The sequence below is a fragment of the Terrapene carolina genome, unplaced genomic scaffold, assembly GCF_002925995.2.
Source record: "Terrapene carolina triunguis isolate 2854851 unplaced genomic scaffold, T_m_triunguis-2.0 Scaffold67, whole genome shotgun sequence".
NCBI classification, from domain to species: domain Eukaryota; kingdom Metazoa; phylum Chordata; order Testudines; family Emydidae; genus Terrapene; species Terrapene triunguis.
The window spans coordinates 15,927,964-15,953,842 of record NW_020664418.1 but is presented as its reverse complement, the minus strand read 5'-3'; the positions used below and the strand labels follow the sequence as shown (position 1 = coordinate 15,953,842).

At 44.7% G+C, this 25,879-nt stretch overlaps 1 protein-coding gene across 1 annotated transcript in view; it reads right to left on the bottom strand.

The window, feature by feature from the left end:
* The window catches only part of PEAK1 (pseudopodium enriched atypical kinase 1), a 65,058-nt gene that overhangs the window by 12,787 nt on the left and 26,392 nt on the right, over positions 1 to 25,879 (bottom strand). Inside the window, exon 3 of the mRNA XM_024205398.2 lies at positions 17,467 to 18,215. Within this exon, the coding sequence (XP_024061166.2) occupies positions 17,467 to 18,215 (749 nt within the window). The remainder of the gene's footprint in view (positions 1 to 17,466; positions 18,216 to 25,879) is intronic.

The following is a 25,879-nucleotide window of genomic DNA, read 5'->3' as shown; positions in this document are numbered from 1 at the left end:
AGACCAAGCAACATAATTTACATGAACTATTAACCTCTGAATATATGGGGTTTAAAATTAGAGTTGGTCCTTAGGTGTAAAGTTCCAATCCAGCTCCAATCTCTCCCCAAATTTGGTGTGTAGGTGTACATAAATGTTTGGAGTGTTTGGATCTGTTTTTTGTTTTGTTTTATTGTAAGGGGGGTGGGGTAGGGAGGGGAGATCACGGCGACTGGGGAAATCTGGATCCAAATAGAGTAACTCCTCACTTAACGTTGTAATTATGTTCCTGAAAAATGCGACTTTAAGCAAAACGATGTTAAGCGAATCCAATTTCCCCATAAGAATTAATGTAAATGAGGGGGTTAGGTTCCAGGGAAATTGTTTTCACTAGACAAAAGACTATATAATATATATATATATATATACACACACACACACACACAGTACTGTATAGATCCAAACTTCCAAGTTCAAGAGTTTTTTAGATCTGAGGTATTGTTTCAGGCCACCGTTGTTATTTAGAATGAAATATTACACACGCTCCTGTCGGGGCCGGCTCCAGGCACCAGCTTGGCAAGCAGGTGCTTGGGGCGGCCACTCCGGAGAGGGGCGGCAGGTCCAGCTATTCGGCGGACGGTCCCTCACTCCTGCTCGGAGCGAAGGACCTTCCGCCGAATTGCCGCCACAGATCGCGACTGCGGCTTTTTTTTTTTTTTTGGCTGCTCTTATGTAGCTAATGACTACTGATCTCCATACTTCAACGACCACAATGACATTATAGGGCATTTTATATATAGAATAATAATGCCCAAGTATTACCTAAAATTTTAAAACAGTATGTGGGAATTTCACTCTGTGAGTCACATTAACATTAATGAGAGTCATAGAACTAAATACCTATGTACCCCTTTTAAACCATTTATAAGACAGCAGTGATGGTCTATAAAATCTGATGGTGATAATAAGGGTTCCAGACCACCCACCATTAACTGCCAAAGGTGTTAGAGGGGCAGCTTCTTCTTTATTAGTGACAATTAGTCCTATGTCATAGTTAAGAGTAAATAAACAAAGCCATTCCCTGTGCAGGATTTCCAAAGCCCTACTGTGTCCTTCCATCATAACAGGCTAGATTATAGTAGAAATCCTGCTGCCTTTTTACCCACGTGCTACTCTGAATCTTTATTACAAAGTCCAGTAAGGTAAAAAGATGGATCCTGATTTATTAATTGTTAAAAAACAGCACTGAAAGAAGCTATACTGATGGGCATTTAGCATCTTGTCCAGTGAAGCATCAGTAGTTGAGCTATGAAGGCATGATACGTGATAATGCACTTGATGGAAAAAAACTATTATTACCCTGTTCCGTAATAACTGTGGCTTTTCAAGATGTGTTGTACATATTCATTCCACTCTTGGTGTTGGTGTGCCCAGCCACTGGAAACTTTTTTCCTCAGCAGTACCCATTGAGCGGCTCGGCTCCCTCTGCTGCTGCACACCACAGGATGCAGGTATAAAAGGCAGAGGTGCCCCAGCCCCCCTCAATTCCTTCTTGCCATAACTCCGATGAAGAGAGGTAGGAGGGCAGGTTGTGGAATGGAGGCATGCAACACATCTCAAACAACAACAGCTACAGAACAGGTTAGTAACAGTTTTTTCTTCTTTGAGTGATTGCACATGTGCATTCCACTCTTAGTGACTCACAAGCCGTAAGATTGTAGGCAGGATCAGAATCTATTTCAATAAAGATTGGAGAACAACTGATCCTACTCTAGCATAGTCTCTGGAGTCTTGAGCCACAGCATAGAGGGAGGCAAACATGGGGACCAAGGACCAGGCTGCCACTCTACAAATGTCTGCAATTGGAACTTGTACCAGAAAGGCCATTGTTGCCAATTGTGACCTTGTCAAATGAGCTTTGACTGTGTCAGGTGGAGCAACATTATCTAAGTCGTAGTACTTGTATATGCAGGATGTGATCCAGGAAGAAATTCTCTGGGTGGAGAGTGATTGATCTTTTCCACCACAAATGAACCAGATCTGCAGCACAAGGGAAGGAGGGTGGGACTGGAATACTGACAGGAACCACACATCTCAAAGAATCTTTAGTTACTGGTAAGTAACCACCTTCTTCTTCGAGTGATGGTTCCTACTGTATTCCACTAAGGGTGCTTGACAAGCAATATCTAGTTAGGACAAAGGTGCGAGAAAGATGCTGGAACTGTGGAACGGAGGACAGTCGGACTGAACAAGGTATCTGTTGCAGAGTCTTACACCAGGGCATAATGGGAAGAGAAGGTGTGTACCGAACACCACACGGCTGCCCTACATATGTCTGAGTGGCATGTGGTGAAGTGTGGCTGTATTTGATGCTTGCACTCTCATGGAATGGGCTCATACCACAAGGGGTGGAGACAGTCCCAACAATTGATAGAGTGTAATGCACCCCAAAACCCACTTAGAAATTCTCTGAGTGGAGATGACTTGCCTTGTAATTCTTTCTGCTATAGCAACAAATAGTCTAGGAGACTTCCTGAACAGCTTCGTCCTCTGTAGGTAAAAGGGCAAGGCCCTATGATCATCAAGGGAGTGAAGGTGCCGTTCCTCCTCTAAGGCACGCAGCTTAGGAAAGAAGAGAGGTAAAGTATATGGGTTGGTTGAGGTGAAAGCAGGAAACCACTTTCGGCAGAAACTTAGGATGCAAACACAGGGAAACTTTGTCCTTATGGAACATGATGAAAGGAGGGTCTGCCATCATGCACTCCAATTCGCCCGCCCACCTTTCTCGCAGAAGTAATAGCTATGAGGAAAGCGACCTTCATGGAAAGAAGGGAAAGGGAGCAGGAAGCCAGAGATTTGAAGGGCGACTTCATCAGTGCTGTGAGGACAAGGTTGAGGTCTCCCTGGGGAGCGATGGGTTGAACGGGAGGATATGTCTGCATGAGGCCCTTCCAGAACCGAACAGTCAATAGATGAGAGTGCTCCTCCCCAGAGGGGGTGGAAAGAACTAATGACTGCTACATGCATCTGGATGGAACTGAGAGCAAGCCCCAATGCCTTCAGGGATAGGAGATAGTCCAAGAGGAGAGGAATGCCTATGGTCTCAGGAGGTAAAATGTTTACCTCCTGGGTCCTTTCTGTTGGACGCAGGAGGTAAAATGTTTCCACTTGGCTTGCGTAGGACCACCTCGTTGACTCCTTCCTTCTACTCGAGAGGATGTCTTGCAATGCTGACTAGCATTCTTGTGCTAGCGAAGATGACCATCCAAAAACCAGGATCTCAGGTGATTCGTCTGCAGATCGGGATGTCTGATCCTGCAGTTGTGTTGTGTGAGCAGTTCTGGGAATGTTGGTAGTGGGAGTGGAGGATGCTTTGACATGGGGAGAAGAGGAGGAAACCAGAACTGGCAAGGCCAGAACAAGGTAATCAGAATGACCATCACTCTCTCCCGCCAAATCTTGTGAAGGACACAGAGCAGGAGTGGTAGGGGAGGGAAAGCAATTGATCCGGCCTGACCAGCTGATGACCAGAGCATCACCTTGGGAGTGGGCATTTGGTGTTGGTGTGGGCAGCAGAGAGATCTATTACTGGAGTCCCCCCAGGATGAAAGACCACAGTTGTGTAGTTCCCATTTGTGGTTGGTCACGAAAGTCCTGCTGCGAGCATCTGCAAGCACGTTCTGAGTACCCGTAAATTGCAGTCTGGCATATTGAACCATGTAGGTGCAAGAGGCCATATGACTCAGAAGCTTCAAAGCTTTTGTGAATAGGTGAACCTTCAAATCTATAACAATTGATCAAATTGCCTGGAACCTGGAGTGCGGAAGGCCCTGGCTTGAGACGAGTCCAGTACAGCCCTAAAATCTCTATCCTCTGAGCTGGGGAGAGGAGAGACTTTTCTGTGCTGATTAACAGTCCCAGAAAATTGACTGTTGACTGCATATGCGTAATACTGCTCTGCACTTGCCGTTTGGACTGGCCTTTGACAAGCCAGTCATCTAGGCGGGGGTAAACCTACACTCCCAATCTTTTGAGGAATGCAGCTACTACTGCCATGACCTTTGTAAAGATCCTGGGAGCTGCTGACAGGCTGAAAGGTAAACTGGTTATGATTCTGACTTACAAGAAATTGGAGGTATTTCTTTTGAGCTTGATTGACTGCCACATGGAAGTAGGTATCTTTTAAGTCGAGGGAGGCATACCAGTACTAAGGATGTAGGAAAGGGATAATAGAAACTAGGGTGACCATGCAAAACTTTATCTTTTTAAAGAATTTGTTGAGATGATGCAGGTCTAAAATTGGTCTGTGACACCTTTTTGCTTTTGGGTTTAGGAGATGTTGGAAATAAAATCCCTTCCCTCTGAGACCACATGGAACCTCGTCTATGGTCCCCAAGCTAAGGAGCAACAAACTTCCTGGATAAGGAGTTTCTTGTGAGAGTGGTCCTGGAGAGGGATAGGAAGGGAGAATGGCAGCTAGGGGCAAAAGCAAGATAGAGACAGTCCCAACAAACTTCAACAGTGCTCAAGACCTACTGGTCTGACGTAATCTGGGATCAAGCACTGTGGAAGTGGAACAGACTGTTTGCGAAGGTGTGGGGGTTCGGGTCTGGAGATATGGAGACTAGTATGTTGACTTCAACTGGCCCATCAAAATTTACTGCTTTGCAGTTCCTGAGTGTCTTGAGGGGCCTGGAGCCAGGGCTGAAGCAGCAGGAGGGGTAGGCCTACGTCTCTAACCCCTGGACCTCTTTTTTGATAGGCCCTGCCAAGGAAGAGTGGGACATCAGTGTGTCTACTGTGACCGATACAACTTCCTGACTGGGGCAGGTGTGTACAGACCTAAGGACTTCAGAGTAGCTCTAGAGTTCGTAAGTCCGTGGAGCTTGCTGTCTGTCTGGTCAGAGACTAGAGAAGGACCCTCAAATGGCAAGTACTTGATAGTGCAAGCCAGTATGATCCACACATGACCACTGCAGAGGCTGTGGTTCTAGCTGCCAAGTCTGCTGCATCCAGTGCTGCCTGCAGTGAAGTTCTTGAGACTAGTCTGCCCTCATTGACCATAGAAGAGAACCTCTGGCTAGCATTCTCTAGAAGCAGCTCCTTGAACTTTTCCATGGAACCCCACTAATTAAAATTGTATCCTCCCAACAGAGACGATTTGTTAGTGATACACAGCTGCAACCCCCCTGTTGAATAATCTTTCTGCTGAATAATTCTAGCCTCTTAGTGTCGTCTGAGTTGGGGGTGGCAGCCTGATGCCCCTGTCATTCTCTCTCATTAGTTGCTCTGATGACTAATGAGCTCAGAGGTGGGTGAGTATAAAGATACTCAAACCCTTGGGAGGACACATAGTACTTTCCGCCCTTTTAGAGGTGGGAGGCAAAGAGGATGGCCATAAAGTCTTTATCGGCGCTAGTATGACCTTGTTAACTGGCAGAGCTACTCTGGAGGGACCCACCGATGATAAAATGTCAACCAGGAGACATGAGGACTCCCTGACCTCTTTGACCTGTGCACCTAGGTCTGCAGCCACTTTCTTTAACAACAACTGGTAAACTTTACAATCATCAGGAGGAGGAGAAGTCGTGCCAGATGAAATGGCCTCATCTGGATAGGACGAAGAAGAAGCCAAGACTGGAGGGGATAGAATCTCTTCTAATCAGCTGTTGTTCTGGTTCTGGAACCTCCTCTTGATGCTCCGTACTGGGTCTGGTGCCAGACTCTGGGGATGGAGCCGCTCTGGGTGTAGATTCAAGCCTACTACCTGAGGGCACCGAGTATGCCTGGTGTAGGGAAGATATGGAAGCTGGGGGAAAACCTCAAGGATTCCAAAATGGCCAGTGATACAGGGCAGGGCCCTGCTGTCCCAGCCATATTTCCAGGGTACGTCTCATTGAAGTAGGGTGACCAGATGTTCCGATTTTATAGGGACAGTCCTGATTTTGGGGGCTTTTTCTTATATAGGTGCCTATTACCTCCTCGCCCCCTGTCCCGATTTTTCACACTTGCTATCTGGTCACCCTACATTGAAGGGTCATGGTGATAGGTGGGAAGAGAGGATCTTGTCCAGACTGGTGGGTACTCCTTTAGGGTTGTGATATGCAAAGTCCCACCTCCGAGTCTGATATTGAGGATTCTCCTTTCTCTGACCATGGTTGGGCTGATCCAGTTGGTGCTGGGGACCTGTGTGAGAACTTGGCAATGGATGGAGTGATGCCATCATAGAAGACTTCCCTTTGGATGATACAGAGAGACTGCCTGTCTGGGGAGCAGACAACTGCAGTACTGGAAGTCGAACTGCTGGCAGAAGTGGCAGTAGTGCTGAAGGACTGGACTTCTGTAAGGAAGGAGACACTGGCACCATGAGGCAGAGTAGGTTTCTTGCCTCTGCAAACACCTCTGGGATATTTGGCACCAAGATGGTCCCTTGTTGTGGTGCCAAAGAAGTTGACAGTGCCCCTTGTGAAGCTAGAGCTGACTTAGGCACCGATTTGGAGGAGGAGTGCTTAGGTTTCAGGTGCACTCTGGTGCTTCCCTTTTTTACTAAAAAAATTCGGCTTATGAATGAGTATATATGGTATATATAAATGTTACTAACTATCCTAACGACACTAAAGACTAGACACTAGATTAACTACACGCATACACTATGGTCACAAAGGCTGGGAGAAAGAATTTTGGTATAGAAAAGTTCCAACGACTGTCATAGGCGGTAAGAAGGAACTGAGGTGGGCTAGGGGCAGTTCTGCCTTTACACCTGTATGCAGTGGCACACAGCAGGAGGGAAAGCTTGAGCCACTCAATGGGTACCACTGAGGGAAAAAGTTTGAGGCTCACGTGCTGGGTGCATCAACCCCAAGAACTGAATGCACACATGCAGTTACTCGAAGAAGGAATTGATTGATCCAGTATGGCAAATCCTATGTTTTTAGAGCTCATAAAGAATGGGTCTGTCATAACTATAAAGGGAAGGGTAACAGCTCTCTGTGTACAGAGACTCCAAATCCTTTTACCTGTAAAGGGTTAAGAGGCTCGGGTAACCTGGCTGACACCTGACCCGAAGGACCAAAAGCCAAACAGGAGGCCCATGAAAGAGAAGAAAAAGCCAAAGAGGAGGCCCACAAGAGAGAGATGGAGCTGGAAAAAGCCAAAGAGGAGGCCAAACAGGAGGCCCACAAGAGAGAGATGGAGCTGAAAGAAAAAGAGATGGAACTGGAAGTAGCAAGGACTAGGCAGGATGCATCAGACCATCCTAACAACTCCTCTCCAGGTACCACTTCCCATCCCAGGAAATTCCCCACCTACAAGGCAGGCGATGATACTGAGGCCTTCTTAGAAAATTTTGAAAGGGCCTGCCTTGGATACCGCATCGCTGCAGACCAGTACATGGTAGAGCTGAGGCCGCAGCTCAGTGGACCCTTAGCAGAGGTGGCGGCTGAAATGCCTAAGGAACACATGAACAGTTATGAACTTTTTAAAAACAAGGCCAGAATCAGAATGGGGCTAACACCTGAGCATGCCCGTCGGCGGTTCAGAGCCCTAAGGTGGAAACCTGATGTGTCATTTACCCGACATGCCTACCACATTGGAAAAAATTGGGATGCCTGGATATCAGGAGCAAATGTTAAATCTACGGAAGAGTTGCCCTTCCTATTGCAAATGGAGCAGTTTTTAGAGGGTGTTCCTGAGGAAATAGAAAGGTACATCCTAGATGGGAAGCCCAAAACTGTAACCGAGGCGGGGGAGATTGGAGCCAAATGGGTGGAGGTGACAGAAAAGAAAAAAGCTAGTAGCAGTTGGAGCGAATATCAGAAGGGGCAAGTCGAAACAAAACCTTATCACCGGGGACAACCCAAGGCCCCACCAACATCCCAAGGGAAACCCCAGACGCCTTCTCACCCCACCCCACCAGTCTCCACCAACCAATATCGCCCCGGTGATACCTTAGCAAGGCGATGTTTTAAATGTAATGAACTGGGGCATATAAAGGCTCACTGCCCCAAGAACCCCAACCGATTACAGTTCATTACACCCCAATCACACCAAGGATCCCCAGACCCAGATGCCTCTCTCATACCCTCGGAGTGAAGGGAAACCTTGAGAGTGGGCGGAAAGAAGGTTATCGCTTGGAGGGATACTGGGGCACAAGTGTCAACTATCCACCAATCCCTAGTGGACCCCAAACTCATCAACCCGGAGGCTACAGTGACAATTCAACCCTTCGTGTCACAGTCTGTAACCTTGCCTACAGCCCAGTTGCATGTCCAGTACAAGGGCTGGGCAGGAATGTGGACTTTTGCAGTCTATGACAATTATCCCATCCCCATGCTGCTGGGGGAAGACTTGGCCAACCATGTGAAGCTAGCCAAGAGGGTGGGAATAGTCACCCGCAGCCAGGCTAAGCAAGCTTTCACCCCCATCCCTGTTCCTGAGCCGTCCACCAGAGCCCCGTCGGTGTTACCGGAGACCCAAACACAGGTGGTGGAACCAGATCCCCTGTCAACGACTGCAACAGCCGTAGTGGATCCAATCCCAGAGACCCAGCCAAAGCCAGTCCCAGAACCGGAACTGGCAACGCAACCAGCACCAGAACCATTGCCGGCACTGAGTCCAGCGCTTGCAAACCCGTCTACAACTCCAATGCCAGAGGGCACCAGCGAGCCTGAACTGGCGGAAGCAGCAGATAACCCTACCCAAGAGGCTCAGCCAGAGCCTGAGATACCACATAGTGCACCAGCGAACAGCGGTTCACAGTCAATGGAAACAGCCCCAGCACCTGCATTGCTTCCAGAGGGACCAAGCCACAGTCCAAGGAGGAACTGATGTCTCCAGCATCAAGGGAGCAGTTCCAGGCCGAGCAGGAAGCAGATGACAGCCTTCAGAAAGCTTGGGCGGCGGCACGGAGCACCCCACCGCCTCTCAGCTCTTCTAACCGATCCTGGTTTGTTGTAGAAAAAGGACTTTTATACAAGGAGACTCTTTCTGGTGGGCACCAGGAAGACTGGCATCCTCAAAGACAGTTGGTAGTTCCCACTAAGTATCGGGTAAAGCTCTTGAGCTTAGTCCATGATCATCCCAGTGGCCATTCTGGGGTGAACAGAACCAAAGACCGGTTGGGGAAGTCCTTCCACTGGGAGGGAATGGGCAAGGACGTTGCTAATTATGTCCGGTCTTGTGAGGTGTGCCAACGAGTGGGAAAGCCCCAAGACCAGGTTAAAGCCCCTCTCCAGCCACTACCCATAATTGAGGTCCCATTTCAGCGAGTAGCTGTGGATATTCTGGGTCCTTTCCCAAAGAAGACACCCAGAGGAAAGCAGTACGTACTGACTTTCATGGATTTTGCTACTCGATGGCGGGAAGCTGTACCCTTAAGCAACACCAAGACTAAAAGTGTGTGCCAGGCATTAGCAGACATTTTTGCCAGGGTAGGTTGGCCCTCCGACATCCTTACAGATTCGGGAACTAATTTCCTGGCAGGGAACATGAAAAACCTGTGGGAAGCTCATGGGGTGAATCACTTGGTTGCCACCCCTCATCACCATCAAACCAATGGTCTGGTGGAGAGGTTTAATGGGACTTTAGGGGCCATGATACGTAAATTCGTAAATGAACACTCCAATGATTGGGACCTAGTGTTGCAGCAGTTGCTTTTTGCCTACAGGGCTGTACCACATCCCAGTTTAGGGTTTTCACCATTTGAACTTGTGTATGGCCGCGAGGTTAAGGGGCCATTACAGTTGGTGAAGCAGCAATGGGAGGGGTTTACACCTTCTCCAGGAACTAACATTCTAGACTTTGTAAGCAACCTACAAAACACCCTCCGACACTCTTTAGCCCTTGCTAAAGAAAACCTAAAGGATGCTGAGGAAGAGCAAAAGGCCTGGTATGATAAACATTCCAGAGAACGGTCCTTCAAAGTAGGAGACCAAGTCATGGTCTTAAAGGCGCTCCAGGCCCATAAAATGGAAGCGTCGTGGGAAGGACCATTCACGGTCCAGGAGCGCCTAGGAGCTGTTAACTATCTCATAGCCTCCCCCACCTCCAACATAAAGCCTAAGGTATACCATGTTAATTCTCTTAAGCCCTTTTATTCCAGAGAATTAAACGTTTGCCAGTTTACAGCCCAGGAAACAGATGACGCGGAGTGGCCTGCAGGTGTCTACTACGAAGGAAAAAGGAATGGTGGAGTGGAAGAGGTGCACCTCTCCACGACCCTGAGACGTCTGCAGAGACAGCAGATCAAGGAGCTGTGCACAAGCTTTGCACCAATTTTCTCAGCCACTCCAGGACGGACCGAACGGGCATACCACTCCATTGACACAGGTAATGGTCACCCAATTAGAACCCCAACCTACCGGGAGTCACCTCATGCCCAAGCGGCTATACAAAGGGAGATCCAGGACATGCTACAGATGGGTATAATCCGCCCCTCTACCAGTGCATGGGCATCTCCAGTGGTTCTAGTTCCCAAACCAGATGGGGAAATACGCTTTTGCGTGGACTACCGTAAGCTAAATGCTGTAACTCGTCCTGACAACTATCCAATGCCACGCACAGATGGGCTATTGGAAAAATTGGGACATGCCCAATTCATCTCTACTTTAGACTTAACCAAAGGGTACTGGCAAGTACCACTAGATGAACCCGCTAAGGAAAGGTCAGCCTTCGTCACCCAGGCAGGGGTGTATGAATTCAATGTACTCCCTTTCGGGTTGCGAAATGCACCCGCCACCTTCCAAAGACTTGTAGATGGTCTCTTAGCGGGATTGGGAGAATCTGCAGTTGCCTACCTCGATGATGTCGCCATTTTTTCTGATTCATGGACAGAACACCTGGAGCACCTGGAAAAAGTCATCGAGCGCATCCGACAGGCAGGACTAACTGTTAAGGCTAAAAAGTGTCAAATAGGCCAAAACAGAGTGACGTACCTGGGGCACCAGGTGGGTCAAGGAACTATAAATCCCCTACAGGCCAAAGTGGATGCTATCCAAAAGTGGCCGGTTCCAAAGTCCAAGAAACAGGTCCAATCCTTCTTAGGCTTGGCCGGATATTATAGGCAATTTGTACCACACTACAGCCAAATCGCCGCCCCGCTGACAGACCTAACCAGAAAGAAACAGCCAAATGCAGTTCAGTGGACTGATAAGTGTCAAAAGGCCTTTAACCAGCTTAAGGCAACACTCATGTCTGACCCTGTGCTAAGGGCCCCAGACTTTGACAAACCGTTCCTAGTAACCACAGATGCTTCCGAGCGAGGCGTGGGAGCAGTTTTAATGCAGGAAGGACCGGATCAAGAATTCCATCCTGTCGTGTTTCTCAGCAAAAAACTGTCTGAGAGGGAAAGTCACTGGTCAATCAGCGAAAAGGAATGCTACGCCATTGTGTACGCGCTGGAAAAGCTACTCCCATATGTTTGGGGACGGCGTTTCCAACTACAAACAGACCATGCTGCGCTACAGTGGCTTCATACCGCCAAGGGAAATAACAAAAAACTTCTTCGGTGGAGTTTAGCTCTCCAAGATTTTGATTTTGAAATACAACACATTTCGGGAGCTTCTAACAAAGTGGCTGATGCACTCTCCCGGGAAAGTTTCCCAGAGTTAACTGGTTAACAATTGTTCTTGGAATGAAACATATTGTTAGTTTTTATATAATCAGTAGTATGTCTAAAGATACATGTGTCTTATTAACTCTGTTTTCTCCTAGAACTCCAGGAAGAAATCACAGCCAGTGTGGAACCGAACGTCCAACACTATCTGTGATTTGGGGGGCGTGTCATAACTATAAAGGGAAGGGTAACAGCTCTCTGTGTACAGAGACTCCAAATCCTTTTACCTGTAAAGGGTTAAGAGGCTCGGGTAACCTGGCTGACACCTGACCCGAAGGACCAATAAGGGGGCAAGATACTTTCAAATCTTGGGGGGGGGGAAGGCTTGTGTGTGTGCTCTTTGTTTTAAGGGGTGGTTCGCTCTTGAGACTGAGAGGGACCAGACATCAATCCAGGTTCTCCCCATCTTTCTAAACAAGTCTCTCCTATTTCAAACTTGTAAGTAAAAAGACAGGCAAGGCGTCTTAGATTTACTTTGTTTTCTCAACTTGTAAATGTACCTTTTATCAGAGTATTTATCTTTGTTTGCTGTACTTTGAACCTAAGACAGAGGGGGGTCCTCTGAGCTCTTTAAGTTTGATTACCCTGTAAAGTTATTTTCCATACTGATTTTACAGAGATGATTTTTACCTTTTTCTTTAATTAAAAGCCTTCTTTTTTAAGAACCAGATTGATTTCTCCTTGTTTTAAGATCCAAGGGGGTTTGGATCTGTACTCACCAGGAGTTGGTGAAAGGAGGGTGGGAGGAAGGAGGGGGGATGGTTAATTTCTCCTTGTTTTAAGATCCAAGGGGGTTTGGATCTGTGTTCACCAGGGAATTGGTGAAAGGTTTCTCAAGGCTTCCCAGGGAGGGAGTTCTTGTGATGGTGGCAGCGGACCAAAGCTAAGCTGGTAGATAAGCTTAGGAGTCCTCATGCAGGCCCCCACTCTTGTACCCTAAAGTTCAAAGTGGGGATACAGCCTTGACAGGGTCAAAGGATGCAGAGTAGTGGTCAACAACCTCGGTATGCTGTGATAGAAAATTATGGGGAGAGGAAAGGCAAATAAGGGAGATATGAATATTAAGCTCTAATTATGTGTGTCCACCTTCCTTTCCATTGGTGCCCATGTCAATATATAGCCTCTACAGTTGGGGTCCTTGAAATCCATAACTGTACATTAGTTCAACAAAGCTAGGTTCCTCGATCTCTCCATTTCCATTGTCTATCCTTTTCCTTCAAGGAAGCAAGAATTTCATGTTATAAGACTCTAAAAAATGCTCTGGATTAGCTTTTATTTTTCCATTATGGGTCCCGTCAGCGTAGGATACCGTCAGCGGACTTCCACTTTAGCAGCACGGAATCTCATTTCTACTATGCCTATGCATTTTACAAGGCCTCGGTGAACCTTAAACAAGATGGATATGTGGGGAATGAATTGTAGAGTGATGAAAATGAGAAACACTGAGGATCACAAACACTGCACCATCTGTGCTACTTTGTTGTATTACACAAAAGCACAACTGCAAATTAAATACAGTGCCAAATGAAAGCTTGCTAATCCCATATTGATATCTTGTACTTGGCACAACCTGCTTTCCAGTTTGATCACTGACCTCGTTTCACTGATCTGGCTTTGGGAGTAATGCTCTGCTCTTTTGCTGGTATGCCAAGACATAAAAACTCAATGCTACTGTGACTGCACTTAGAATGGATTAAGTGTTTAATGTATAAAACTGGCTTGATCCAAGCTACAAGGTATTGGGATGATCTGCTGTAAAACTTTTGCCAGGAAGGTCATTCAATTTAGAGCCTGAGTTACCAAAAAAATATTCTCATGCCCTAACAAACTAGACAAAGATAGGAATATACATTTTTTCCAGACAGCCAGCCAGCATTTTACTTATGTTTTGTTATGTTTTATGCTTGGGGAATGCATGTTACCAAGAACTCTAAGGTCATACAGCTTGCAAGGGAAACTCCCACCATCCTGAAGCAAGGACTCAAGATATAATAAAGCCATAAATTAGGGTACTTGCATTTACATACATTCCCATCCTGTTTACCCCATTATAGACCCCGTGCTCCTCCACCTTAGCTACAACGCAGCACCTGCCTGCAGCCAAAATATCAAACACACACTTCAGGCCAGGACCTCCTTAATGGTTCCTGCTGCCTGACTGTTCAAGATGGCTTCTGAACTATGATCTCAGGTACGCATAATACTGTTCAATAATTTAGGGTGCTGTTTCAGTCTTGATAATGTTCGATATTGAATTTTAAAAGTGGTTTCCACTCCAGTTTGCTCCACCGCATCACTGAAACAGTAATTACCCATGTTCACAGTCCAAACCTGATAAGATTCTCAATAATCACTTATTTCTGCTAATGCTCTTTTACTTAGGTCCTTGCTATACTGCTGCTTTATTCAGTATGTTCAAGGATAACACCCAATGCTGGGATGAGACAAGCTGCACCTGTCCAATACACTTTACAAAAAGCTAGTCCTCACTGCTCACTTGCATTTCACTGTGACCTTTTCACTACAAGTCTGGAACTGCTGATAAGAATCCTGTTCCACTGCTATGGAGGAACACACACAGACACATTGACCCAGCTCTACCAATTATTTAGAACATGGATTAGTTCTTGTTTGTGAAGAGGAAATACCTAAGAGCCAGGAATTTTATAAAAGCTTTGTAAAGAGAGCCTTGTTTTTGCTTGTTTGAATGCAATTCTGAGCTGACTGGAGCCATTGTTTTGGTTTGCATTGTTTCAGTCAAAGCAACTTGCACACAGTTTGCTGTACCTTTTTGCAAAGGACACTTGTTAGTGGGAGATGAGAATAATGGAAATTTATATCACAAATGCCATGGCTAAAAACTGCACGCTCATTTATTCAGCAGGCAAGCATGTCCTGACACACCCTTACAAACAGTTTTATTCCTGCAATATCTAGGCAAAACAAATGAGTTGGGGACAGGCTGGTTTTCCACCACACCTATTAAACTGCCATTTTCTATTAAAATTAATAAAACATAAAGGATGTTCTGGGTATACTCATCTACACAGAAGGTGCATTCTACTGGGATGTTTCTGAAGACTCAATTCAGCAGTACTCAATTGGTCAAAGTCTAATTCTTAATATTACTGGAACATAGTTTTTGCTTTTTAATATAATTAGAAACTATATCCCTTAATGTTAAGTGTTGTTATCTATAAGTATAGTTTTGTACAGTTTGTTATCTTTTGTTTTCTATAAAGTAGTTACAAAAGGAGAAAAAATATTCCATTGTCAGAAACTCTTTCAGCTCTAATATAAAGTCATAGAACCTAGTAAGAGTTTGTCAAGCCCTGGACCAGATTCTTAGGTGATGCAGTTTGAAGTTAATGGAGCTACACATATTTACACGAGCTGAAGATACGGCCCCATGTGTATAATTCTTAAGACACCTTCAAGATAGATCTTGTATGATTCTTCTGCTACTATAAGTTGTCTAACAATAATAGACAGTCCGTATTATGGGTTCATTGTAGGATTTGATCTTAATATCTATATTTTTTCATGGTTTAAAATGCCAGAAGCATAGCGCATTCACATTATAGATGGATGATTACAAAATTTAGTTAGTATAAAAAATCTGTAGGAGAGTAAAATCCTGCTATTTTTGCCAATACTCTTAATTTACAACAGTTCAACGGATTTTGTTTGTTTGTTTGTTTTTTACATTATATGTTTTTGAAAAATCTGGAGCCAAATGGTATGGTAGAGTTATAGACCCCTTTAAAGGTGAGTTTATAGTAAAACCCTTGACTATATTTTAGAGAATGGCATTGCAATAAAAAAAATCTATCAAGGAAACACAAATAAAGTGAGCCAGTCTTGGTTGAAAGCATAATATTTGAAAATATGAAGGGGAGAAAATGGAAAGACAACAGCAATTCCCTTGAGCTAGCACTGCTTTGCTTACAAAGAAATCAGTGAGCATTTGTAGTCAAAGTATCTTCCTACATCACATTCACTGCCAGAGAAGTTGTTTGCAAGCCTAACTTTTCCCCTCACCATGACAGCACAACAATCCATAGTGACCCGTGGTTCAATGGCATTTTATGGATCCTTCACTCTAGAGTCCTTCATACCTACTAGGTTGTGGCAAATTCCTGTTAGTTTGTGAACTGATTTTCAAGATAATAATGTTTTGGGTAACAAAGGGAAAAAAAGAGCACACATTTGGCTACACTCTCTCCTTTCAAAATATATTTAAAAAACAAACTCAAAAGCTCTACTGCATGTTTGGAAAGGCTTTACGTCACTTTCATCAATGAAACATTTTTATTCAGTGTTTAATGTAACACTTCCATCTCTCTAGATCTGCTGGCCAGTCGTAGTGCATGAAATAGCAAACCACCTGCCACCTCTTCTTGGCAGATTATTTCTGCATCATTACAAGCAAAAAAAAAAAAAAAAAAAAAAATCAATGGAAGACCATTGATTTTGCAACCAGACAAGATTGCCAGACAAATAATACATCATAAAGTTATTCATGTCCTGGTTCTCAATTGTTTTGAGTCAGCAGACAGTTCACTTCATCATCTTATAATGGCATCCATATTACATCTGTGATCTTTGCAACAATAGAGGACCTGGATGGCTGAACAAATATAAACCCAATAGAATGTGGCAACACTTCAATGCAATACGTAACCTTGAAAAACCTCCTAAAGAGATGCCTTTTCAAATTCAGAACCTATTTTATATCAAGTTAGCACTGACATTCTTACTTTCTTGCTTCTCATTCTGTTTTAACAAATAAAGGTGGTTGGGAATAATAATTATATTTTGCCCTTCTGTAGTACCATCACTCTGAGAAGCTCAACTTGCTTTATAAGCATTAATGAATTTAGGCTCACAATACCCATGTGAGGTAAGAAAAATCATAATTTTCATTTTAAACTTGGGGAAATTGAGTTACAGACATTCAGTTGCTCAAGGTCACATAGGAAGTCTATGGCAGAGCAATGAATAGAACATAGGTTTCCTGGCTCCCAGTCATCCTCATGTTAGAGCACATCTTATCAGATGAGCATTATCATCTCATTAGCAGTGGAGGTGTGGGCACCCAAAGGGAGGGTGAGTAAATCTCCTATATGAATCACAAACATGATAAAATAACACAACCCCTTTATTAGGTAAGATAACTGTTCATTTGCATATGAAATAAGTACCTGGATGTTTTTCTGACCAGGACTATGGAATGGAGTATTCAACGAAAAAAGCTAACTCTTTCTTCACTGAAATACAGCACTAGCCAATCAACATTCCTCAGTTCCATTCATTTTTAATATATCACAGAAGGCCACACCGATGGCAAGATAGGGCTTCAGAATGGCTGGTGAGAATGTAAGGGTTTGTAAGGGAATGGAAAGGTATGCTAATTAAGAATGTATATAAATAAAATTCACAGACAGACATATATATAAACCTTTGAAATTACTCCTAATTAAAAATGAGAATTTGGTGACTCTGCATGCAAATGAACTTAAAGGTTCTACTACTGAAGGTTTCCAAGAGCCTGCCTGCAGTCTTTACATTGAAAACACAGCTGTTTATACCATTCTTATGTCAATACATAATAGGTATGCTAAACAGCTAGTAGGACAGTTGGTGGCTTTTAAAAAATTGCCCCAGATGTACAATGAACAGGGGATCCAGCTAAAGGTTAATTATGCCATTGACAAAAATGGCACTTTAAAGAAAGAAGGGCCAGTAGCTGCAGATCATTACTGTACATGGATTAGCCATTGCAAACAGCATAATTAGCTATACTGTAATACGCAGGGTTTTATTATTAATATTACTGGTGTCTGGGACAACCGTTTTTGAAACCTCCTTCTTACCTTGACTGCATAATTGTTGAGGGGATCTTTTGCATAAGAAGCTGGGTAGTAAACTGCATCACCTGCTTCACAGCATGGCCTGTCACTGGTTAGCCTGAAGTCTGACCAGCTGTCCACCCCAAATCGCAGCTGGTCTTTCTGTCCAGCCATGAAAAGATCTTCGCATTTGTTTGCCAACTTCTTCAGTGAATCAGTATGAAGGCTTCTGATTTTGCCTACCACCTCCTCTCGGTTCTCAATTCCTCGATAAAGTGCTTGCCTCTGTGGCTTCTGTATATTCTTGCTCTGCTTAGTCTGAGAGATGTATCTCCCAGACAGAGACTCCGTGCTGTTGGAATACCTATCCTTAATACTGGCAGTGGTTAGGCTGGAAATGCTGTTGGCTGTTGAGTTGGTTGCTTTTCCTTTTTCTAAAGGCCTGTCCAAGGAATCTCCTGACTCATTGTCCAGTGCCTTGAGTTCTGAGCTGACTGAAGAGCAGGCACTGCTTGCTTCCCAGTTGGTGTCAATGTCGTATGTAGGGTTGGCCACAACACAGAGATTATTCTCCAGGGTCTGTTTCTGGAGTTCTTTGGGGATCGGCTCTGTGTTGGCTCTCAAAATGGTTTTCTTTGGCAGTGGAGGTGGTGTTGGCTGTAAGCTGTTAGTTGCCTCTTGGTCTGCTATTCCTCCAAAGGCAATGGCATCATCCAAAGCTCCCTTTGGCTGCCGGGGCTGCTTTGGAGGTATCATGGCTGCTCTGGACTGACCTGTGTAATAAAAAACAAACAAACCCAAAAGCTTTAGAACCCTTTGGATTTACTATGATTGCATATTCACACTTCACAAAGAAGTGTAAGTGGGCAACTGAGAAAATTGCTGGATGATGTAGATGACTACAATCTCCTCAAATCCAAGTCTAACAAAAAATGAAGGTGTGAGGCTGGTGTTTTGAGGGACAAAAGATAACGTGACTAAACCAGCACCAGATGTATACTATCATATAAAGAATACCTTGACTTGTTTAACTGGGCTAGCATCTTACATTTCATGAGCTTACTTAAAACATGAAAGAGAATGCAAATCAGAAGTATGGCCTGTCAAGCCTAGCATTCTAGCTGAATTCCAATCTGAGTAATTACATTCTGTCTCCCTTAATTCTCCCTGCAGGCAGCTGATTACAGTATTCTTCCTCATTTCCTGTTCTAAACTGTTATGTACTTTGAGTGGGTGCTTCTGTATTTCACCCCAGAGGTGTCTACATTTCACTAGTGGATGGAGTGATCCCTCTTAGTATATACTCATGGTAATTTGTAAACCACTTTGGGATCATCTGATCTGAGAGGTGCTACATACATTCAAAATATTATAAAACATAAACCAGGAAACATGCAAGAAAAATAGCACACTATAGATATCTAGGCAATGATATCAGAGATAATCAAGTTTGTCTCTGCAAATTCATTAGTAACTTCATAACAAATAGAAGAGTAAGAGCCTAAGTCTGCTATCATTTAATTGAGAAGATTTCCCCCACTCATTTCAGTAAAAGCAGGACTGGGTTCTGGGACTGCAGAAATATACAAGCTTACTCCCCCCCTCCCTCCCCCCCGGCAGCCCCCAATATCAGAGATTAATAAAAATAGTAACTATCTCTGACACCCCTTTCCCTTGCTCATTTGCCAGTGGCTGCTGTGTTCGGAGTATTAAATGCATAGACATCCTGATCTAGAACCAGTCAAGAGATTCCAATCTGCAGTTTTGGATAGACAAAAACCCTGAATTTCCACTGAGATCCTGATTACACACAAACATTTTATGTGCTTCCTGAGAGGCTAAAGCTTCCTGTAATGTGTTTTGGGTGGATTTTAGAGAAGGCAATTATGAATCCTTCAAAATGGGAGGGGGGGGGGAGAAAAACAGGATGAGTGACAGTCGTATTGCTCTGTGAGGCAACCGCTCCTTGTATAAAAATAAAATGATGCATTTTTTTTCGTTTCTAATAAATCAACTGTTATTTTGAGAGGAGTTTATTTTGTAAATTTTCTACCACATCTGTGGGGATCATTGACCATAATGATAAGGTAGGAAGCCAATTTCTACAAATGCAATGGAGCAAGCATAGAATGAACTCTATCTAGTTCAGCAAGTGAGCATTTCTATCTAGAAGGGAATAGCAAGTTAAGAGATAATGAAACTATTTGATTGTTGGATAAGTTTGGGGTGCCCCACTGAAGGTCTCTAAATTAGAAATGGACCTGGTCTGGAACCCATAGTCCGAACATCCCAGAACTTTGTGTAGGTTATAATTCAGATTTGAACCTCCTTACTTGGGCTCATACCTAATACAAATGTATTACAGAACCTTTTGCACGGGAATATTTTCCTCCCTCAGATTTTAAAATACATAAACACAGCTGTTATTAATGTAATAGAATCCATGATTAACCCCTACTCTGCAGGCCAAGATGCACTATCAACTGGAATATTGGGCCACACTGCTGATAAGATCTTTTAATTACGAAGATTGAGGAGGTTTGTATTCCTTGGGACTGTGAAAGGCAATGCTAGTTCAGAAGGAGTAAAACACTGTATCTGGAGTTCTTTTGGATAATTTCCTCATGATAATACTAAGAGAGGCACTGAGTTGTGATTAGGAAGAAACTGTATGATTTATGTCCACAAATGGCAGGCTAGCTCTGTTTGGCATGATCTTCAGGAAAGGCCACATGTGGCTGCTCTCTCAGGCTATCTCCTTTTAGCTCCCACAAAATAAAAATGTCCAAAGACAGGAGGCAGTGGAAGATCCAGGTAATAGCCTAGCAGTACAGGAAGTAGATGAGAAGGTTAGTCTTGGCAAGAGCTGCAAAAAGAAGAGATACAGTTCACAGCCAGGGTCATAAAAATATTTGGATGGGTCCCCAAAGCACAAATTCAAATGAACTCCCCTTTCCCCCTTATACAACCTGGAAGTGCCTTCCTTTCCACTTCTTACCCCATTTTTCTCATCCACACAAATGTCCATCTTAACTTACATCAGCATCTCTTTATATTCCCCCTTACAAAATCTGTGGCTATGCACCTCTCCTTAAGTCTCCCTCCAATGCCTGTTGACAAAGTCTACACCCTCTGTCTACACCGTGCCTCCAAGTTCACCTGTCCATTTCCTGAATCCTATGCTCTTCCACAGTACAGCTCCTTACTTACTACATCTGCTGGTGGTTGGTGAAAGAGACCATTGCTGCTTGTCTGCTACCACTTCAGCATGCAGTCTCCTAATGTATGTTGCTTTCATGGCTAGCTAAACCAGAGGCTGCAAAAGAAACTTGGGGAGTAACAGGAAGACATATTAGAATGAGATGCACATGTAAGCCGCAGCAGGAGCCCCTGCAGTGAGGGTAAGCTATATGACTGATCTCCCTGCTGCTCTAGTCCCTGTTTGCAGTTTCTCCTCCATCCTCCACAGGCTAATCAGATGGGAAGGAGGTTGGCCCTTGGAACCTGACTCTTCCCACTAATAGTTATGGCTCCTGCACAGCTACTTGGAATCATGGGCATCAAAGTACCATTGGGGCATTTACAATGGGATTTATGCTCCTTTCTTTGTCTTCCAGCAGCAGGACATCTGCAAGAAGGCTGATGATAGCCCACTCATCCATCTGGTGCAGAAGGGAGATGTCTGCTGGCAATGATGGAACCCATCAGAACATTTTACATACAAGTCCAAAAACAGTTACTGTACACATTTTTCAGATCCAATTTAAACCACTGCCTCGTATTCCCAGTCCATGGAAATGAATCTGTAAGATCTGTCATGCCAGAATATAGGACAAGTTTTTCCTAGTGAAATTCATCCATCTGGATTAAGTGTTTGAAAAGCTTCATATCTGTGCTGTTTTTATGCTGAGCTCTTAACCCTGTTCATTCTTCTCATGACTCTAGGGCCAAATCTTCTAGCTCAGCTTTCCAAAGGCTTGCTGCAACATTGCATGCCCCACATTTTTATGTCATAGAGTCTCTCTGAGGAAGAAAAATGTTTGTCTTTTAAATCCTGCCCCCCTCTGTGTAAAGAAAAAAAGTTCTTTTAAACAAAGGTTAGCGGCAGAACAAACGTTTCTCCTTCTTGCCTATCACCTCTCCCCAGCTTTCTTAACATCCTTCACTTCACTGCCTCCTGCACAGGCTCTTCAGTATTACAGAATACAGTCTGAACTTCACCCTTGGAGGCAGATGAAGAGGAGGAACAGGCTCCATATTAACTACCACTTAAAAAAGTCCTTAAAAGGCTTCCAAACTATGCAAGAGGAAAGAAGTTAACTCTATAATAGTTTCTCAACTGAATACAGATGACAGCTTTAAGGATAGCTTTAAGGAACAGTGCAGTGCCATCACATCTTACATTTGAGACCCTTACAGTGCTTTTTGAACATTCATGCATTAACCCTCACAACGTCCTTCTGAGGTCATCACTAGGAACATCACTAAGGAACATCACTAAGTTAGCTTTAAAATGTCTGTATTTTTTTCTTATCCAAGCTACTGATTTATTCTTCATACCTTGATTTGAAATCTTCTCTTGAATTAGCTTTGAATCATAGTAATGTAGGGCTGGAAGGGACCTTGAGAGATCATCAAGTCCAGCCCCCTGTGCTGAAGTAGGACCAAGTAGACCATTCCTGACAGGTGTTTGTCCAACCTCTGCTTAAAAGCCTTCAATGATGGTGATTTTACAATCTCCCTTGGAAGCCTATTCCAAGGTTTAACTAATCTTACAGTTAGAAAGTTTTTCTTAATATCTAACCTAAATCTCCCTTGCTGAAGATTAAGCCCATGCCTTCTTGTCCCATTACATCTGTTTCTAAGGGGACACTATTGATGGGAGGCAGTGAATTCATGTTTCTGAGGGACACGCAACTAACATGCCAGCTACCATAAACTCCAACTTCATTCTATTCTCTATTTCTAAATCTTCTCTTAGCAAATAACATGCCCTAATTTTATTTATATTAATACTGCTGCAACATGATACCTTTCTTTTCTGTTATTCCTGTTCAGCAGCGTCCACTGTCAAGTAGTTTGAGATACTATATATAAATAAAGTGCTATAAAAATAATAGGAAATTTGACTGTAGTTCAGAGAATCCCTCCTTCAAACCAAGGCTTTGTACAAATTCCTGAAATTGGTCACATATTTGGCTCATTAGCTAATGCCTGGAAAAATGTCTGATGTGGCCTCAAATATCATTCTGTGCACAGACATATTTCTGAGACCCCTGTTTGCCTGCAAGAAATAACCTTTATTAGTCCAGTACACTAATAAGGACAAGCCCTTCAGGCCTTCCGCCCCACTACATTGTCCCATTCTCATAATCATCTGTACCTTATGCCCCTTTATTCTTTTAAGTCTTGTTCTAATTTTATGTCATTACCATCTCTGGTCTAAAGAGAAAATGCTTTGTGGAAAGACATTGGAATTCAAAACTACACTGAAAGTGTTAATTTTATCCTAATTTTTGATATTCCAAGGGATGGATAGGCTATTGCTATTCTTATTAACGCTGTCATTTCTTATTTTTCATTGTAGTGACCACAACAGCATCATAGATCTCCCAGAGCAGTAATGAAGGCAGGTAAACTGGATACATAGAGGTAAAATGCCTGAGATACATGAAGTCCACACACACACAAAAAAAAGTGGTAAAACCATTCCTGAACATGAAGAGGGGGATGAAAAGGAACTCAAATTGGACATTCCAGTTTGAAGAGGAGAAAATAAAGTCTGCTTTTTGAAAGAGTCTTGGCAGGTTCATTCAAGAGGACAAGGAACTGATGCTGAACTATTTCCAGAATAAGAAGGAAATGAAATTTGAGGACCAACAATTTCAAAGAAAAATCTTCAATAAGTACATAAGGTCTCAGTAAAAGGAGACAGCAAAGCTAACCCGACAACTGCCCTCTGCACCTATGCCTGTACCACAAGCTCTCCACAACACAGTTAATTAATCAAGACAATTCTACTACCTGGACTACCACTAACTCTCCAACTTATTCATATCCATTCCCCAAACATTCAACCCTTTCACTCCCCCAAAGAAAGGAAAATTAACATCCAGGAGATGTACTTTATGTCCCAATGCAATATTATCCCCCTATTGCCCTTGATTTTATAAATATGCTCCCTTGGCTTGGATATTGCAGCTGGTCTGCATGTATGTATTTGTATCATAAAGTAGATTCTGGAAAAGATTCTCTGTGTAATTAGCAGATCAGTTGGACAGATCTTTAATATCAATACAACAATAATTCACTCCTTGATACACTCTGACTATAACTAATACAAATTACTAACAAACCATGAGAAAAAACACATAACTATCAACAGTATAATCCGTCCTTTCACAAAAGCATAGTAGCAGTTGCTGATAAATGCCCGGTCAATGCATCCATGCTACTACAATGTGAAACTACTCCACATACAAATTAAGTGAATTAGATAATTACACAATAATTAATAAAGAGAAATCCACCACCAAAATAGTAATAAATGATTTCTAGCTAAAGGAAAAGTAACACTTAGTAACCGATATGCATGATATATCCCCAGTTCCTCACCATCAATTTGGGAGAGGTTGCACAGAGCTGTTCTACATATGGGCTGCATGTGCCAATATAAGTAACAGCTATGAGCAAGTTTGATCAAGTCAATTTTCCCACGTACACACAGTCAGACACAGAGAGATAACAGATTATAAAGTCAAAAATCACTATGAAGTCAGATAGTCTAGTCTGACCTCCTGCGTAACACAGGCCACAGGACTCCCCTGAATTAATTCTTGTTTGAACCGGAGCATATCTTTTAGAATAAACATCCAATCTTGATTTTAAAATTTCCAGTGATGGGGAATCCAACACTAACCTTTGCAAATTATTCCAATGGTTAATTACCCTCACAGTGAGGTCACAAGTAGGAAGGGTATGGGGGGTCAAATGCTCCCCCCAAGATTGGCCTGCTTGGGGCAAGAGGCAGAGGTAGGGTTGCCAACTGTCTAATCACACAAACCTATACACCCTTGCCCCGCCCCTTCCCCAATGCCCCACCCCTGTCATCCCCCTTCTCAGAGGCCCTGCCCCGCTCACTCCATCCCCCGTTCCTCCATCGCTCGCTCTTCCCCACCCTCACTCACTTTCTTTCACCAGGCTGGGGCAGGGGTGGGAGGGTGCAAGCTCTGGGAGGGAGTTTGGGTGCTGGAGGGGACTCGGGGTGGGGCAGGGGGTTGGGGTGTGGGAGAGGGTGTGGGATGCAAGCTGTGGGAGGGAGCTCAGGGCTAGGGCAGGGGGTTTGGGTGTGGGAGGGGGTTTGGGGTGCTGGCTCAGGGCTGGGGCAGGGGGTTCAGGGTGCGGGCTCCGGCCAGGCGGTGCTTACCTTGGGCGGCTCCCAGTCGGCAGAGCAGCAGGGCTAAGGCAGGCTCCCTGCCTGCCCTGGCCCCGCGCCGCTCCCGGCACATCCCTGCGGCCCCTGGGGGGGGAGGGCAGGGGGCTCCGTGTGCTGCCCCTGCCTGGAGGCATTGCCCCCACAGCTCCCATTTGACGTAGCTCCTGGCCAATGGGAGCTGTGGAGTCGGCGCTCTGGGCAAAGGCAGTGTGGGCTGCAGGGATGTGCCGGCTGCTTCCGGGAGCGGCGCGGGACCAGGGCAGGCAGGGAGCCTTCCTTAGCCCTGATGCGCCGCCAGACTTTTAGCACCTAAAATCTCCTGGTTTGGCTTCAGTAGCCTCCGGGAGATAGAGACAGATTCTGGGAGAGTCCTGGCGAAACTGAGAGGGTTGGCAACCCTAGGCAGAGGGGCTCATCTTTCTCGCCCTGCACCTACTCCCCAGCACATTTGGCTGCTCTCCCTGGCAGCTGTGGGGGAGAGAGGGGAGAGTGGAACGGAGCCACTTCTGCCTGAGAGAGCCTGGCTGGGAGGCAGCAGTGGCCCGCTCCCTGCCCGGACTTGGCTTCCAGGGACAGTGGCCAAGCATGCCAGGGGAGTGGGGAGCCTCTGGCTCGCTCAGCCTGTCCCCAGCAGCCGAGCCCAGGCAGGGAGTGGGCCACCAACTGCCTCCCAGCCAGGCCCTCTCAGGCAGAAGTAGCTCCATCCTCTCCCGCCCGGCTGCAAGGGAGAGCGGCTGAATGTGCGGGGGCGGAGGGAGGCGCAGGGAGAGAAGGACAGAGCGCCCCCCCGGTAACATGGGATGGGGAGAGAGTGGCAGTCCCAACCTGGGCGCAAGGTGGGAGGGAGGGGTCACTGGCCAGAGGAGACATGTGGGATGGTCACATGTCCTCCCCTTTAGCTTGTGCCTCCCAGTATGGGGAGGCACGAGTTGTTTATGCCCTCACTGTTAAAAATGTGCAGCTTATTTCTAGTCTAAATTTGTCTAGCTTCAACTTCCAGAC